A 17916-nucleotide genomic window follows, 5' to 3' on the forward strand; every position below is an offset into this window, starting at 1 on the left:
AACCGACGTGTGTTCTCCATCTAAATCCTCCTTTTGTTCAGAATTTCTTTCTTCTCTTTGCATATCCTGTTACTCATAGTTGATTCCTTTCGCTAGGCGGGTCATAACATTTCCCCCTCATGGTTGTATTTTGCTTTCCTCAGTCCTCCACGACGACTCTGTGAAAGTGCATCACTATGAACCTTCACAGAAGCCAAATAAAAACCCACAAGAGATCGTTACATCACAAGGAAGTGGCCATGAAAGGTCACTGAATCCATTCCCCTCTGGCAGTGAACCCTCTCAGCTGATGCGGAGTGTTGGGTAACATAATTCTCAGAAGCTGTGTAGTGTGTGTGTGTGTGTGTGTGTGCTTATCTAAAGCGTACTTAACAAAAGTGCTCGAGCTTGAGATTGGCACCTCCAAGCACTGCTGAATCACACACGACGTATAAAAGAGGCATACTTGTGCAATTCAGTGACATAGGTTTCTGCGTTGTGTCTCTAAACACTACACACACACACAGTACACAAGTATAGAAGTAGGTCAGCCTACACGGTCACAAGGCTAATTAGTGATTTAAGCGGTGTGTGTGGTATGGTAGATCATCCACAGACACACAGACTCACTCGGTGAACTCATTAGCCTCAGCAAGTCAGCAATTTGGAGCGCCACATCAAAGGAGCCGTCTTTGAAATAGGAGATCCACGAGATCGGTGTCGAACACACCGAGACAACACACACAACTCCACTGTGCTAAAAGTCAAGCATTCCTCCTGCCTGCTTTTGTTGAGTAAATACATTTGACGACCACTTCTGTTTGAGAGTGCTTGGGAGCTGTGATTTGCGCGTGCACGCAAAGTTTCTGTCTATGTACGTATGCATATCAATAGCTGCGTCAATGAACGAGTGACGCTAAACCTGTAAGGGTTCCAAATGGCTCTAACTCAAGAGTTATGGGCATCCTTGAAATAAAAAAACAAGTTGAGAACCACTGCTCTATTTCTATCTCCATCCCACAGTCTGATACTGGGCTGTAGTGACTTCAACTCTGGTAGCAGTTTTTATTCACACAGCAGTGTGAGAGCACATTCTGTCCTATGCATGAGGCCCATCAGGGGTAAGCTACAGGCTGCCTTATGTAACACATTGTATAGCCTATAGTGTGTCTGTCTCGCTGTCCAGTTTTCCATGGATTTTGTTTTTGCCCACTGACCCTGACAGAGGGACTTGCCCACCATCTAATGCTTGTTATGAAATGATGATGATGGGTTTTTGAGGGATACCTGTTGTACAGGGCAGCCGGGATGCTCACGTGAATTTATGCTGTGTGTGTGTGTGTGTGTGTGCACACACGCGTGTGCATGAATGAAAGCGAGCGTGTGGTTGTGTTGTTGGACCTCCCGGCATAAGCCTATCCCTGCCATTCCGGCAATAGTAGTATGTCATCTAGTGACTGTGCGTCTAGGTAATTTGAAATCCACTTAATCCTAATCTCTAATCCCATTTGACCAAACACTCTCTGCCATCTGGACCGTAAACACACATATGCATCCGACAAGAGAAACAAACGTACTTGCGCAGAGATTTCTGTTGATATTTAAGATGTCATGAAAAATACCAATCGCATTTTTAGAGCATATCTGTGGACATAATAGAGATATAACTAACAATAGATTACATTTGTATTTTTATGTCAAACGTCCCTAAAGGTCCAATTTTAATTACTTCCTGTCAAACGATAACATAATGCGTGGTTACACCAACAATAAGCCCTGAATTATGAATAATGATGAATCATGATTTCATTCACCTGTGTGATTCCCATAGCTCATGTTCCTCCACTCGCACCTGCTTTTCATCATGGAGACACTCTGCTTCTACGGTTGTCACCTTCTTAAAATAATGTCATCTTTTAAGTTTTTCTGAACACAGAACAAAATGAACCAAAACAAACTATATGATATTTCTTAATCATTTCACCCAAAACGTTTATAACAATATATGACTATTGACAGACAAATAACACTGTCTGTCAGTTATGTAACAAAAGAGGATTAAGTGATTTAGGCCAATTTGTGTTTAGACTTGGCAGTTATAAACCTGACTTTTGCCTGACTGACCAAATTATTTGTGAGTAACTGACTTACTCCAGACTTTGGCAAGTTTTTTGGCCTAAGTCACATGTTATGAAGGTTGAATGTCAGCAGGTTGCAGCGTTCTGAAGGTCTCAGAATGTCTGCCTACTGCAGCAATGCGTGGAATACGAAGGATTATTGTCAACAGACGGCGAACTCTTTGCATTTGTTGCTCAAGGCAAGGCTGTCTGAAAATTCTCAAGAAAATAAAATCTTGAGTTCACATACCAATGTTGGCATGAGGTCGGATATCAGACAACACAAGTCCCAGACAGTTGATAAGTGTGTGTGTGTGTGTGTGTGTGTGTGTGTGTGTGTGTGTGTGAGAGAGAGTTCTGTTTTGAGTACAATGTGTCCATACTTCTGACATTGTTCTCTCATCACCTCTCTTAAAATATGTGCTTGCTTGCACCCCATTGTGTATGCACGTGCATGTGACTGAACGTGTGTGGATTCTATGGGTGCATTCATGGAATCGCAAAAGGCACATATGTGTAAATTATTTTGCCAGTTTAACCACTTTCAACCTGGAATCGCTGTTTTGGGCATGTCATTGTCACCAAACCCCCTCCCCAACAAACAAATAAAAAAGTTCTACAAGATTACAGCTTGTAGATCGGCAATTTTCGAAAAAAAAGAAAAAACACTTCAAAATAGGTTGGCTGCAGCCAGAGTCTAAGTTAGTCTATTTGGGGGTCCTTGGTATGGAACCGCTTGGGCACCCCTGTTTTGTTGCGTGCATGCTTATGCGCATGCACATCTGCACGTGTGTGTGCGTGTGTGTGTGCTGCCTTCGTATAGAGTCATTGTTTGACTGGCTTTGGGAAAGAGGGCAAGACAATACAAAATACAAAAGTTGCTGTTGCGTAACAGGGGAAATGCAACACGGTCAGGTGTAAGTCTTATCAGATAAGATGGCATTGTTCGTGTGCGTGCATGAGCGTGCACACGTGTATGTGCGTGTCTGTCTGAAGGATGCTGAATGTCTTTATTTACATGCCTCAGATTACACGATCAGCACAGAAGCCATTCTCATGAATGAGCCTTGTTTTTCCCACCGTTTCTGTATATAATAATATATATAATATAATAATAATAATAATATATAATTATTTCATGTATACATCATTTTTATTGAGGTTAGTTGCACATCATAATTACCGACATGAACCCTAGAGTCCTTATTCTGGGGGCAAACGTCCTGCAAAAATACCTTATCTATAATCTCACATCATGTGGTGTTGTGATGCATTGTGAGCTTGTAGATTGGCTATTTTCAGTAGAGAGATTTGGTGTACAGGGAATTACTAGCACACCTAGTATAGAGCCATGGGGGACCCTGGTCAACAAAATAGGGTTTATGATTTTTCCTTCCTTTTTTCCTTTATCCCTCAACACCTCCCACCCATCCCCACCCGCCAAGGATATATGACATTTTTATAATGGCAGTACAATAGGATTAAGGATGGGGGAGAAAAATATTGAGAGTAAAAATCACAATGAATAATACTGTAAATAAAATAAATAGAGACACCTGCAAAAAGAACCCTGAAAATGTTGACAGCTATTGTGATGTACAAGGTGATTCAATATGCACTATACACAAGTTAATTGTATAGAGAATAAAAAAAAATATTATGTTGGGTGCATGGGGGCCACCCTAAGTGTGAACCTCGTCACAGGTGTATAATGAGGACACACATGCAGCCGCGCTGTGTGGGGTGAGCGGGTTGGTGTCTAATGCAGTAAGGACACGGTGTGCTTTTGTGACAGAGGAGTCGTATATAGTGATGCATGCATCCCGAGCACGGCACAAACCATCACTTATTGATGCCTGTGTGAGCGCGGCTTATAGGGGTTGGACGAGTTCACGTTGCCGTGGGACTCTCTCTGTGCGCTTCTCTCTCTCTGCATCTTTTTCTCTGTCTGTCTGTCTGTCTGTCTCTGTCTCCGTTTCTCTGTCGCTCTGTCTCCCTTTGTCACCCTGTCTGGCTCCTGGCTCCCACAGTCAGTGTTCTAGAGGGAGAGAAATAAGGGAGAGGGTGGGGAGAGAGAAAGAGAGCTGATTTGATGTGAACAGCCTCCAGGGGAGCTAGCTTAGGTTGGGCGTATGCAAGCATCCCTTTATATCCCTTATACAGTAGGTTCTCTCTCTCCCTCCCTCCCTCACCGTCTTGTTCACATTCTTTCTACATCTTCCTCTCTGTCTGCCTCTCTCTCGCTCTCTCTTGTGCCCTCTGTCTTTCTCATTCCGTCTCCTGTGAGTCTAACACTTTCTTCTCTCTCTCTCTTTCTCTCTCTCTCGTGCCTGTCTGTTTTTCTCTCCTCTCACTGTCTTTACTCTTTCTCAGTGTCTCTCTTCCTCTCTCTCTGCTGCATATTTCCTGCCTGGTTATGTAAAGTGGGGCTTCTCTCTCTCTCTCACAACCTCTCTCTGTCTCTCACACACACACACACACACACACACTTTCTCTCTCGCTCTCTTCCACAAACCAGAGCGTGACATTTCTTCCTGTTTTTCCAGCAACCCAGTGAACCCGCTCCCAGGGCATGGCTTCATATGAGGGCAGAGACACAGCACTTTCTCACACACACGCACACTATATATACGTGCGCACTCATATATGCACGCTCACACACAATGCACATTGTCACTTGAGGTAAATGTTCTGTATACATACATACATACATACATACATTAAGACTGCAGCATTGTTTTAGAACAAGCAAATTCTGCTTAGCCTCCACATTTTGTGTCTGACTGACAACATAAATGTCATTGTTCTACCGCTCACATTCTTTTGTGTGTGTCTGTGTGTGTTAGATAAGAGTGTAGATAGCAGCAGTTCTTATGTCTATTCTGTTTGACCACCAACCGTCACTGTGGTTTGGACTATTTTATCAGTTTTACTAGTTAACAGTTGGTCAGTCTTTCTAGTTAATAGTTTACCAGTTTTTCTAACCACTTAAAGCAGCTCTACACGTTGTGAGCTTGTAAATCTGCTATTTTTGGCTAATGTTCCCCCCAGAATATGGATGCTGGGGTTCAAGTGGTTTATCAGTCTTTCTAGTTAACAGTTGATAAGTCTCTCTAGGTATCAGTTTATCAGTGTTTCTAGATATCCTGTTTATCAGTATTTGGTTGCATCCTTCCTTCCTTGTAACTGTGCTCCTCCTGCTGCAGTAATGAGAGAGAGAGAGAGAGAGAGAGAGAGAGAGAGAGAGAGAGAGGAAACGGGCGTGCCACTTGTAAACGGTTGCACCTTCACCTTCTAGATTGCCTGCTTGTCTGTCGTTTTTGATTGCGTGTGTGTCTGTGTGTGTGCGCTGTAGCCGGCTTTTTCCCGCCAGTGCGGTCCTTTGCAGGGGCGGGGCTTCTGCAGGGTGTAGCGGCAACAAAGAACCAGAGCTTCCCGCCCAATATGCAAATGAGACCACGGTGGGCGGGTCTGGGCACCTCCCCTTCTGCAGTGCTTAACCCTTTCTGTACTGCGACTGAATTTTGGACTGGACACAGACTGGACAGGAGAGGCTTTGTATCTGTGTGTCTGTTTCTTGTGCTTATGTGTGCACAAGCACATGGCTCATGCATGTTTTTAGGGCCGTTATGCAACTTAGTGTAACTTTAGATCTTATAACTGAGAGAGCATGTGGGCCAATTGCAGCTGCTAAACACACACACACACACACACACACACACACACACACACACACACACACTGTTTCATACATACCTCTACCTCATTTCAAACAAAGGGCCCTGTTATAGAGAAGTCATATGGCTCTGCAAAAGGGCAGATGGGGACTTACCATGGTGTCATGCCTTGTGCATTATCAAATAATAATCACTACATATTCCCTTTATATATTAATGTATAAAGTATCATTATTATTTTCTTTAACAGGGATGTGTGCATATAAGGCTGTAGATCCAATGTTGAAACAAGTGCACCATATGTCAGATTTATCATTTTAATGGATTGGCTTCCACTGTTCTGTATCATCTCGGGGGGAATGCCATACGATAGGGCGACATATGATCCCAGTCACAGGGGTTATGTAATGGGGTCTGTCAATTCTTTCACTGGGCATGTTCATGCCATGGGCTTTGTGTGTAGAAAATGGTATTCATATTGTTAGATGATGACATCTTATGCACTGGGTATCGTTTTACAAGCCATACAAATATATCGCTATGTGATATTTTATGATGGTGTTTCATTTGTAAATTACAAAGCATAGACGTGGTACTTAGCCTGGGGAAGATTTAAGTATAGGGGTGTTCGAAATGGAACTGCACTGATAGAAGCCTATATTATTACATTGTAGACATAATTATCAGTGGAGAAGATGTTTTGATAGTCTGTACTGTTGTTTGCTTGTGTTGTTTGCAGCGTGCACACTCTACAAAGAACATGTTTTTCTACCGGGGGGTAAATTGATGTTTTAATGACGTTTTTCTTTTTTTGGGGTGGGGACCTTTATTTTCCTAGTGATAGAGAGAGAGACAGGAAAGGCAGGAGAGAGAGACGGGCAGTAAAAGGCCTCACGTCGGAATCGAACCCGGTCCAGCTGTGTGAAGGACTTTATCCTTATTTATATGGTTTGCATACGTCGTCTGTATTTGTGAATTTCTTGGTGATCATATGGATTTATAGACATGAACACAACCTTCCATTGGCCAGAATCATTCTCTATAAACTGTTACTGATACTTGACAAAACTGCCCATTTTAAGTCATTTTCAATACTTTAACTGCTTCAAAAAGACATTTCAAAATATAAAAATGCATTGCCCATCAGAAGAGTACCAGTACAATTGCATATAAACACACACACGCACGCACGCACGCACGCACGCACGCACGCACGCGCGCGCGCGCGCGCACGGTTGCTAATGTGAAGTTATGTTTGTGTGGTGCGGGTGGAGTGGCAGTTGGTAACTGTTAGTAATAACAAAGCTGATTTGCATTTCTGCGCAGAACAATGTCTGTTGATATAGCTGCTGTTATGGTGAGTTATCTATTAAGTGTGTGATAAATCGAGAGAAAGGGACTGTCCGTGTGGGCTGTCTCAACTCTTATGAAAGGCGGTAGGTTAGTCAAAGGGAGGGAAACTGCTTTTGAATAAGTTAGTTACAGTTTGTCTGATAAGGTGTTCCCTCCAGGGCAGTTAACGGTTAAACGGTTCCCCCGGCCAAGCCCTGTGGCAGCTTACAAACTTAACAGACAAAGGACTTAAGCCAACAAAGTGGAAAACCGAATTTGCTAAACATTCCAGGGGAACCTTTGGATTATCCGAGCTACATTGACTGTTGGAGACATCCAGTTGAAGAGTGATCCGCTGCACATAGTTGAGTTTTTCCCCTGCTTGTGACTCGGAGCTCTCTCCTGCAGACCTTTATTACTTTAATGATCTATCTGGAATAATAAAGTAACCAATTTATTGATGGGAGCCGACTTTGGTCAAAGCCGACTTCATTCTGTTGTTGAACGCCCTCCCCATATCCTTACCCTAACATTAACCACACCAAACCCATGCCTAAACTTGAACCATACTAACATAACACATAACATAACCTGGTGAGTCTGCGCATTACCTTTGAAAAATGTCAGGTCCCATCTAGCAATGACTAGTTAGTATATTGCACACTTTATTCACATTGACAGGGGAAAGTAATGTAGATGAGGACTTGAATATTATGCTCAGGTGTGAAAGTAATCTTTGGAGCACTTCCTCACCTGCCTGTTAGGCCTCCAAAGCCACAGGAAAATCAGTTAGTTTATTAATTTAATTCATTCATTCAGTGTACAAATGTTAAATCAACACCAGGATGTTATTGTGTATTGTATACAGACACACAACTGCAAATACAAGACCATTTTTACACTCTGTGTTCTCGTTAACACTTGCAGTCATTAATCTAACAGGCTGATGCTTTCTCTGTTTTCCGTTCCCTTCTCTTTCCCCACCATCTACCCCTCCACTGTTAGGGAGGTATTTGCCTGCTATCTTTACAGGTCCACCTCCCTTATCATCATGTTAATTTGGACTTGGTTGCATCCCCCTTGCAACAGTGGACTGGGGCAGCGTTACCCTACAAGATGGTACATTTGTGCCTGGTCGCTGTTCTCTTTTCCATATATAACTTCTCGCACCCTCTCCTGTGTCCCCCTGCCCTACTTTACACATTCCAACACTCACATACTGTACAGCACTTCCAGGCTAATGCTACAGTTGACAGCGTTGGGTTTGCCAAAATATCTGTTAAGCCCACTTTAAGGTCACCAGCTTAGTTCACTATCCTTCCTCATTGCCCGCCAGAACTCACATGGGCCCGGTGTTGTATAGACTCCAACAGAGCCCAGTGCTTGTGTGTTTTATCGTAGTATTTGCTGTACCGGTCAGGAAGAAAAGACACCCTCCTCGCTCTTATTGAATATAGCTTATCAGCCACAAGGCCCGAAACCAAAAATTACTTGATGAGGAAATTTTGACTGGCTCAGAGAACGTCGCTGTTTGTTTTGTCTCCACAGTTCCACAAGGCCAGGAAATGAACAGTACTATTGAATGTTTAGAGATGCATTTGTATTGGTACTGTTTGACAGTATAGTTTTTCCTCAACGTGATCTCAAGCTGCCCCCTTTTGGTTAGATTAGCACATTACTGCTTAAGTGAAAGGCAGATCAACACTGGGGGAATTCAAGTGAGTGAAGTGAGTGAAGAAAGAGTGAGTTGAGTAATTTATTCCATGTTGTGTGACATATTGTGAGCTTGTAGATCTGCTATTTTTGGCGCACTACTCTGCCATGCGACAAAGAATAAATCAGGCTTAACAGTGCAATCTTTTGCAAAATAAGGCAGATTTAGTTCAGCAGAGTTGTCAGAATCTAACCCCACCTCAACCAGCTGTAAATCGCTGTTACCTAGGCTACAGCATGAATATATTCAATGCATCTACTTCATATACGTATGTGGTTGTCCTTGTTGAAGCTATTTGAAATAAAGATAAGTTGTTAGCACCACTGAAGGCACTAACATATACAATGTGCAATATCATTCAGAATGGGTAAAAAAACACTTCTTTACAGGTGACCACGCAAACCACGAAGCAAATTAAGCTGGGAATGTATTGTCAATTTGTATTGTAAAATAAAACAAATGTATTTATGTGTTCTGGTAGGACCACTACTGGTTGACACAAGGTATTGCCTGAAGCTCAAAGCGCAATAGCACAATATCTCCCCAGCCAAAATGGGCTTTCCATCTTTGCTCAGCAGTAGAAAATGTCAGCCCTTGTGCGTGAAACCTGTGTTTGAATCTCGGGTTGGACATCAATTTTTTCAGATTGCAGCTTTGAGTTGAAAGAATAAGATTGATTCAGTGGGTGTTTACAAGTTTTCTGGCCTGTATCCCATTTCTGTTTTACTGGAGCATCTGTCTGTCACATCACACAGCTCCATTAAGCTTAATTTATAGCCACGTCGCACAGCGTTGACAAGAATAGACAGCGTCTTACTACTCATGCCTAATTTATAACCCGTTGCGTGACAGTGTACCATGCTGAAAATGGCTATCTACACCGCTTTCTAAGTATAAATCAAGCTTTTAGGCCTGTATTGGGAGTCCTCCTAGTCTAGAAAGACTGTTGGCCCACAAAAGTTTCAAATGCTAACTTAACAGTACGTTTTAACAGCGGGCGACTCTCGGGCGATCGCCGGGCGACATCGTCCAAAAGATAAAGAAAATCCATCTTTCATCGCCCCCCGCCCACTTCGCCCTATCGCCAGTAGTTGCCGGCTCTCATAGACATATAATGCACTTCCGGAAAATACTATCCTAATCGCCCGCTGTTAAAACGCACCGTGACAGTCTATACATTGTAAGCGGCAGAAAATAAAGCAGATGTCCAGCCTCCCCCACTTCCATTTTGCCTTTGCAGTTGCATAAATACTGTAAGTCCTGATGTGAATCGAATTAGTTGAAGCCTAGCTTGCTGATTAACAGAAATGGAAATTCAAAAATATATCTGAAAGAAGATCTATTTCTGTGAACAGAAATGATCAGATGACAGATTACTGTGCATTTCAAAGGAATGGCGCACTCAACCCAAAGGACGGTTCTCAGGTTCAACTGGGTGCCAGATTCTTTACAAAACAATAGAAATACCTGCACTCGCTTATAGCTTCTTTATTGATAATCATCTAATCATTAAAGACCTTTTAAAAATGCTATTAGCAATGCGGATTTCTTCTGTTTTGTAGATTGCTATGCATAATGACATTCAGGAGGCGGAAGTACAGACTCTCTGTAGCATTCGAAGAGTGTGGAAGAGTTGTCTAGCTCACTGTTCCCCTAACAGTGGGTCAGGACCCATATGTGTGGGTCGCGGACCAATTTGTATGGGTCGTGAGTAAATACCCCTTTATTTTTTGTTTCCTACATTTTGTTTTTAATTATTATTTCTTCAAAAGATTTTCAAAAAAATCACAATTTTAGTGTATTAAACTAATTCAAACATTTTTTTCAAAAGAATTATAAAAATACATTTTAAAGTCCATTAATTAGCTTGTAGATTGGCTATTTTCACTAGTTTGGGTCCGGGAGAGACATCAAATTTCTCTTTTGGGTCTTAAGCAAAAAAGTTTGGGAACCACTGGTCCAGCTTGAGAGAGTCCTCCTGACCAGTGTTGCCAGATTTTGCGAGAGAAATGAGCAACCACGGGGCGGCAGTGGCTCAGGAGGTAGAGCGACTGCTTGGGAACTGGAAGGTTCGCAGTTCGATCCCGGGTTCCCCCAGAGTCAGTGTCGAAGTATACTTGAGCAAGACCTTATCCCCAAACCTAACCTGGGCTGATCCTCTAGTGTAGTCATTTCTGATCATGTCCTTCCTTATCAATCCTAATGAGAATCGTAGCATCCTTAATTCTGCCACCTCCAGCTCCACCTCTTGTCTCTTCGTCAGTGCCCCTGTTTCCAAGCCGTACACTACAGCATGGCTTGTCTCACTACCGTCCTATACATCTTCCCTCTCACTCTGGCTGGTAACCTTCCATCACAGATAACTCCTGACTTCCTCCATCCGTTCCACCCTGCCTGCACTCTCCTTTTCACCTCTCTTCCGCACTCCCCATTACTTTAGATAGTTGACCCCAAGGTATTTAAACTCCTTCACCTTTGCCACCTCTACTCCTTGCATCCTAACTTGTTCCACTGTCCTCTCTCGTTTAGTTACACATATTCTGTCTTACTCCTGCTGTTTTTCATTCCTCTTCTCTCTAGTGCATACCTCCACCTTTCCAGGCTCTCTTCAACCTGTTCCCTCGTCTCACTACATATAACAATGTTGTCCGCGGGTCTCCTGCCTGACTTTATCTGTCAACATGTCCATAACTAATGCAAATAAGAAAGGTCTCGGTGCCGATCCTTGACGCAGGCCCACCCCCACCGTGAACATGTCCGTCACTCGCACCACACTGCTCTTCCTTGGCTTAATCTGGTCGCTAATTGTTACCTCTCCTCTTAGCCTAGCTTCCACTACTCTTTCCGATAGTTTCATGCTATGGCTCATCAGCTTTATTGTATACCTCTGTAGTTACCAAAACTCTGTACATCCCCCTTGTTCTTGAAAATCGGTACTAGTATACTATTTCTCCACTGTTCAGGCATCTTCTGGTCTTCCAAGATTTTGTTGAACAGTCTAGTGAGGAACTTAACTGCTGTCTCTCATAAACATTTCCACACCTCCACCAGTATGTCATCTGGGCAAACTGCCTTCCCATTTTTCCTCCTCTTCATGGCTGCCCTCACCTCCTCCTTCCCAACTCCCTCTCACGTTCTGGTTTGCTACCCCCCTGTCATCCAGCCTTCTTTCCTCTCATTTCCCTCAACGGATCGATCCGTTTTCTAAATAAAAGACTAACCACGCAGACACAGAACATCCATGGTTGAATGTAATAAATGACAAGTTTATTGTTGCACAAAATGTACAAAATAACAAGCAAATGGACAGCCCCCCCAACAATGATAGCCCCTCCCCTCCCTCAGTTTAGTCATTCGCCAATATGAAGTTGGAATTCTGAAAACCTATGACTACGGCAAGTCCGATGGTCCAAGCCAAAACGCATGGTAATTCTGAGAGACAACACATACCCAATTTCAGCATCACTGAACAATTAAAAATGAATAAAAACACCTTATTTACACATTTCTTGTCAGAACTTTTACAACATGCCATCTATATATTTATACAGAATATGCTTGTGCACATACCCCTGTATAGAAAATATATTATAAGTTCAAATTAAGATAGACTAAGGGCTATAGACATCCAAAGTACAGCACTTCTTTTGAATCTCTGTTTGAATCTTTTTTTAAATTCTCATTTTTAATACCCATTTATTCAATTGTTTACTTCTTAACCAGCCTCGCTAAAAAGAAAGAACTCTAATGGACTGTATGCAGTTGTTTGTGTGTTTTTCCTCAAGAAAAGACCAAACTAGTCTTGTAGATGGTAGATGGGGGGAAAAAGCCTCACTTATGTACACGGAAACATTCTGATCTCCTGTAGAGAGAGAGAGTGAGAGAGAGAGTGTGCGTGTGTGTGTGTGTGTGTGTGTGTGTACTTGTATTACTATACTTGGAAGATATAGAAGAATTTCAGAAACAGACATTGTGAGGACCATTCTCCTGGTCCTCGCAAGAGAAATGGTTTGCGCACCAGTGTCAATAGACGATGCCGTCCTAAAACGTTGTTGTCCTCACAACTATAGTAATACATACCTCTGTGTGTTGTTGTGTTTTGATCTCGTGTGTGGTGATGTCATTCTTTCATTATTACCAAGCATTGTTACAAGGCTATAACTCCCACCCCCACACACTTCTGACCCCCCCCCCCCCCCCCCCTTCCCATGGCAGATGATGTAAGAAGAAGAAGTGTGTAAACCAATCAGCTTTGGCACTGGTTGAAGGATTAAGTGTGCTGCGGTTTTTCCCAGAATGCCTTTCTTCAGCCTTTACTATTGTCCTCTCCTGTCTTGGGACACACATAACACGGCACATGTTGTATTTGTCCCTCTTAAAAGCACCCGTTTAAAATCACTGAATGGATGAGAGCGGTTGTGGAGTTATGGCTTTCCTGAATTCACATGTCTGTGTTGATCAAAAGGCTAAATGAAGTTATCATGTCCGGTGGCCTTGCGCCAGTTAGAGCCAAATGATTTCTTATAAGCTATTATTGTGTCCTAAACCACATTAGCACCACAGAGCAACAACATCGTTCAAAGTAAAGCCAAACAACACACACAACGGTTTTGTGTGGAGAACGAACCGCATAAGCCGAGCACACTACTTAAGATGTTTTTTGTGCCATGGAAAAAGAAAGAAAAAAACCCACATATCCCATTGATGCAAATGAATGGCTTGATGATGATGAATGAAGAGGAATTTTGACTATAATGGAGGCATTCTAAAAGTCGAAGTTGGCTTTATCTCCTCATGTCCTTCCCTCGCCTCCTGTCCTTCAGCTGCACTGATGAGGGGAAAAAAAAGAAGACGTGAACAGGCGTAAGCAAATCTCCGGAGGGCATCCATCACATTGCTCAGTGCGTCGCCTGAGGTCAGTGCAGCTGAAGGCGCAAGGCCAGGCACCCTACCACACCACTATTATGTCTACAGCCTCGAAAACTGACCCTCTGCATGCCTCCACGAGGGACCGCAGACAAGGCTTAAGGAATTGGATTGGGAAAGAGGCTTTGTTAAACCTCACCAGTTTACTAAGTGGAGAGACCGTGTTGCTTTCAAAGTGTGTGCAAAAATACTCGTCAAACTAACGTTGGGATATGAACCTTCTTTTTTCTTCTTTTAATACATTTTCAGTCTATGTTTGTCTTTGATTCTGCGATATAGCTTCCTCTTATTTTTCTTTAGTACTACCTATGTTCATCTGGCGTCCGTGTTGCACTTTTCTTTAATATATATCTATATTTTATTCTCCTGGCTTTTGTCTTTATTTCTTTTTTTCTATTTTATAAAATGAGAGACAGAATGATGGACAGCTGACAATATATATAATAATTTTCCTCTTTTTTTATCATCAGGTCTTTGTGAACCTGGGGACCGTTTTTCGTTCGTTGTAAACAAACAGGTTTTTTTTTTTTTCAGCCGTTGGTGTTGGTTTCCTCCCTTTGCTCCTCCGCTCCTCCTTTGTGTGCCCTCTTTCCCTCTCTCCTTCGTCCTCCTCTCTGCCGCGCGTCTCTCATTGCAGGAGGGCCCTGATTTGTTTGGAAGTGCTGTCATCGTTTAGATGCCGTGTCGTATACCTGGAAGAGGAGAAATTAATGTGAGAGACACATGGAAACAGATGAAGGTCTATTTAAATCAACCTGAAATATGTACTTGTCGTCCAGGGGTGAAACCATTAATCAAATAATTGATTATTGGTCAATCAATTGGCATAAAATATATCAAAACATTTTTTTGTAATTGAATAATCTGTCTAGGGATGTGTATTGTAAACATTTCTTGTGTGCACTGTTCACAGCTTGAGAAATTCATTCCAATTTATTCCATTTCAAGATGTCTGGCCTAAATTAATAAACTGGTAATGAATTGAAAAAAATATCTACAAAGTAGAAAATAATCATTAGTTGCAGCCCTAGGTCGATCAACACCTTTTTCTTATTTGCTAAAGGATGTTAAAACTAAAGGGTCATTTAACAATGTATTAATGAACTTAAATCCATTGTCACCATCTACAGTATGATCCCTTTGTATCCATATTCTTTTGCGTGTCTCATTCTTTTCTCTCCGTATTTTCCTTCTGTTACTACCTCTCTCTCCCTTGTTCTCTCTCTCTCTCACATAAACACACATGCACACACACTACCTCAGTGCGTTGAGGAGTCCCTCCACACTGTTGGATGGTTGTTCTTTCAGCACCTTGATGCAGCCCTTCATCTGCAGCGCACAAAGACAACACAGTGTTATGCTGTCTTGCCAAAAAACTTATAGATCAGCTATTTTCAGCACGTGACACCATTTTACGGAAAAGTATAAATCAGTCTATAGGGAAAGGTCAACCAACTCATTACCGTTCACCCAATCACAGCGCACACCCACACACATTTAAACATGTTGAGAGACTCTTAACCAGAAACACACATACTGTACAGCTACACAACTAGACTTTAGTTTATTTACAGGTAGTGTATATGTGCATGCTCTCTATGGCTTTTTTGTTGTAGATCTGTGTGTGTGTGTGTGTGCATTTGCAGCACTTACATCGATTTTGGAGGTCTTGGCAAAAGCCCCCACTGGGTGGACATGATCGTAGAGAATGATGACGCCCACCATCACCCTCATACAGAACAGCATGGTGTCTGTGTTAGTGAACCTACAACGGTACTCCCTACGACAGACACAGATGGAAAAAGTAAGATGAAAAAAAGGCATAAAACTTACAGATTGCACAATAACTCTTTAAGTCTATTTTATTACTTTCTGAGTTAAATTGATATGTACATGTTCTGGTTTTACAGCTTAGAATGAGCCAATCGAGGACCACAAGCATCTGAAGCACTTTGTAATCACGGTCCCAGGTCACTAACGACTCCTATATTCGATTTGAGGCAATTTAGCATAAAACCTGAGGTGAAGGGCAGAGGTACTGTACACTTAACTCAAGCACTTGTCATCAATTTAGTGTCTCAAGTAGTCTACTCTATTAAAAAGGACTAGTAAATAGTCATTGGAGTTGCTCGAGTTTCATGGGCTAGGGACGGGTGAGAGGTAAACGGGGGATGGACAGAGGAGAGGCAAACGAAAGGAGGCCACTTACGGAGTCTCCAGCATGACACGGCAGACACAGGCCATGGTGCTTAGACAGTCTGTGGTGTCCTCTATGGGCAATGTCTTATTCTGGAAAGAAATATAAGAGGACACTGGTCAATAGAGAATGTGTTTGTATGTGTGTGTGTGAGAAAGAGAGAGAAAGATGGCAATTTAGAGAGACTCAAGTTTATCCATCCAAGTACACTAACAGCATTTAACCACAAGATGGAGACAAAGCATATTAGTAAAACATTTATTTGCACTTTTGCAACAAACAAAAACAAAACAAAAAACATGGCCATGGCGGCAACTGAAGTTTTGATCTATCTGAATGGTATTTCTTAAATGCATATTCTGTCCAGACGCATTGAAGTAGTCAGAAAAGTACAGCATGCACAGTATATCGCAGACAAGGCGTTTTTACCACATGAACCCTTGCGTCCATTCTGTGCACGTCTTAATAGACGGAAATTGCAGAAGATTCAATAGAAATAGTAGATCTACAAGTTTGAGCTTGTAGATCAGCTATTTTCGCTATTTTGTGTGCAACAAACTATATAGGGTTTAAGTGGTTAAAGCCAGAAGAGGGAGTTTATGAATAAGGGGAGTAGGTTTGGTTTACCTCTGAGACGAATTTAGTGGTGGCATTACTCAAAGTCTTCAGCATGGGCGTGGCTTCGGCATAGAACAGAGACATCCGATTGGCCATCTCGTTGTTCACCTCATTCTCAGCTTCCAGCTGTGAATCAAATAATCACTTAGTTCACTGGTTCTCAACATGTGTTCTGGGGACCCCCAGGGGTCATTGAGGGGGTTCCCTGCTCAACTTTCATAGTTTCATAGTTCATAGATATAGGCCAAAACGTGAAGTGGACTGTTGTCGTGCCACCATGAGAAGATAAAAAAATGTTGGGATGGAGGTTCATTATGGAGATAGATATGTTGCAAAATTCACGAGTGAGAATGTGCGTGCAAAGTTTAGCAGCAATCGGGCGCTGCATTGATGATGTGTGGCATTTTGTGGAAAACGGGCCACCGCCACAAACTTTGGAAGCCAATCGGAATGGAATATGAAAAATGTGACAGATTGGTCTTTATCACATGACTACAGAGATAATGTATACAGAATTGCATGAGGTTTGGACAAAATCTGTAGGAGTTGTAAGAAAAAATGTGTTAAGCTAAAATCTGTCTGATGGTGGTGATTTGAAAAACAATTGGGTGGAAAATGCCTCATGATTCGAGGCATCTTCTTCAATATGGGCCACTCCTGCAAGCTTTAGAAGCCAATCATAGCCAATCAGGATAGAATATGAAAAATTGGACAGATTTGTCTTGATCACATAACTATAGAGATAATATGTACCGATTTGCGTGATGTTTGGACAAAATCTGTAGGAGTAATATTTGCAGAAATCGTCCACCTGGAGGCCGATTGGAAAAATTTGGGGCAGAGGTTCTGCTCTGGCCTCCAGGGAGTGTGCACGTGTACACGCCGATCGGTCCAACAGTGCCGAAGATTAGCTGTACACGGACGGACGGACAGGGGTGAAAACATAGTGTCGAGACTGTTTTCGCCCGTCCATCCAGCCGACCGGCCACGCCTTCGGCCTGGCGGAGACAATTAAAACATTTTACAGTGTGGATCAGGATTGCAGAGATAAAATAAATGAATACAATTCATAAGTTAATCTATTTAGCTGTTCAATTCTGGGTGATAGTTTGTCTTCTGCTTTGTTGTATACAGTTAACACATCCATTTCAGTGTCTTTTATTGGCCAAATACATTGTGCTTATAGCTGAAATCCAGGGCTTATTTTAATGAATAACGTTTTATTTGAACCAATCTGAATATTAGAGTATGTTAATACAATACAACTAACACATCTGCAGTGGTTGTTTGATACTTTTCCATTGATAAATGTCCACTTTAGTGTTGGGTAGGACACCTACTGGTTTTATGTCTATA

The 17916-nt window shown here is 42.2% G+C and overlaps 1 protein-coding gene across 4 annotated transcripts in view; it reads right to left on the bottom strand.

The window, feature by feature from the left end:
• Positions 1–13031: 13031 nt before the first annotated feature.
• fam49al (family with sequence similarity 49 member A, like) overlaps positions 13032–17916 on the bottom strand; it is a 40622-nt gene continuing 35737 nt past the window's right edge. For all 4 annotated transcript variants that reach the window (XM_084080948.1, XM_084080949.1, XM_084080951.1 and 1 more), the window contains 5 exons: positions 16570–16686; positions 15955–16034; positions 15399–15525; positions 15004–15074; positions 13032–14437 (listed from right to left, as the gene is read on the bottom strand). In XM_084080948.1, coding sequence (XP_083937074.1) covers positions 14374–14437; positions 15004–15074; positions 15399–15525; positions 15955–16034; positions 16570–16686 — 459 coding nt within the window. In that variant the 3' untranslated portion in view covers positions 13032–14373. The remainder of the gene's footprint in view (positions 14438–15003; positions 15075–15398; positions 15526–15954; positions 16035–16569; positions 16687–17916) is intronic.

This window comes from Gymnoscopelus microlampas (assembly GCF_963454915.1).
Source record: "Gymnoscopelus microlampas genome assembly, chromosome: 15".
Lineage (NCBI taxonomy): Eukaryota > Metazoa > Chordata > Actinopteri > Myctophiformes > Myctophidae > Gymnoscopelus > Gymnoscopelus microlampas.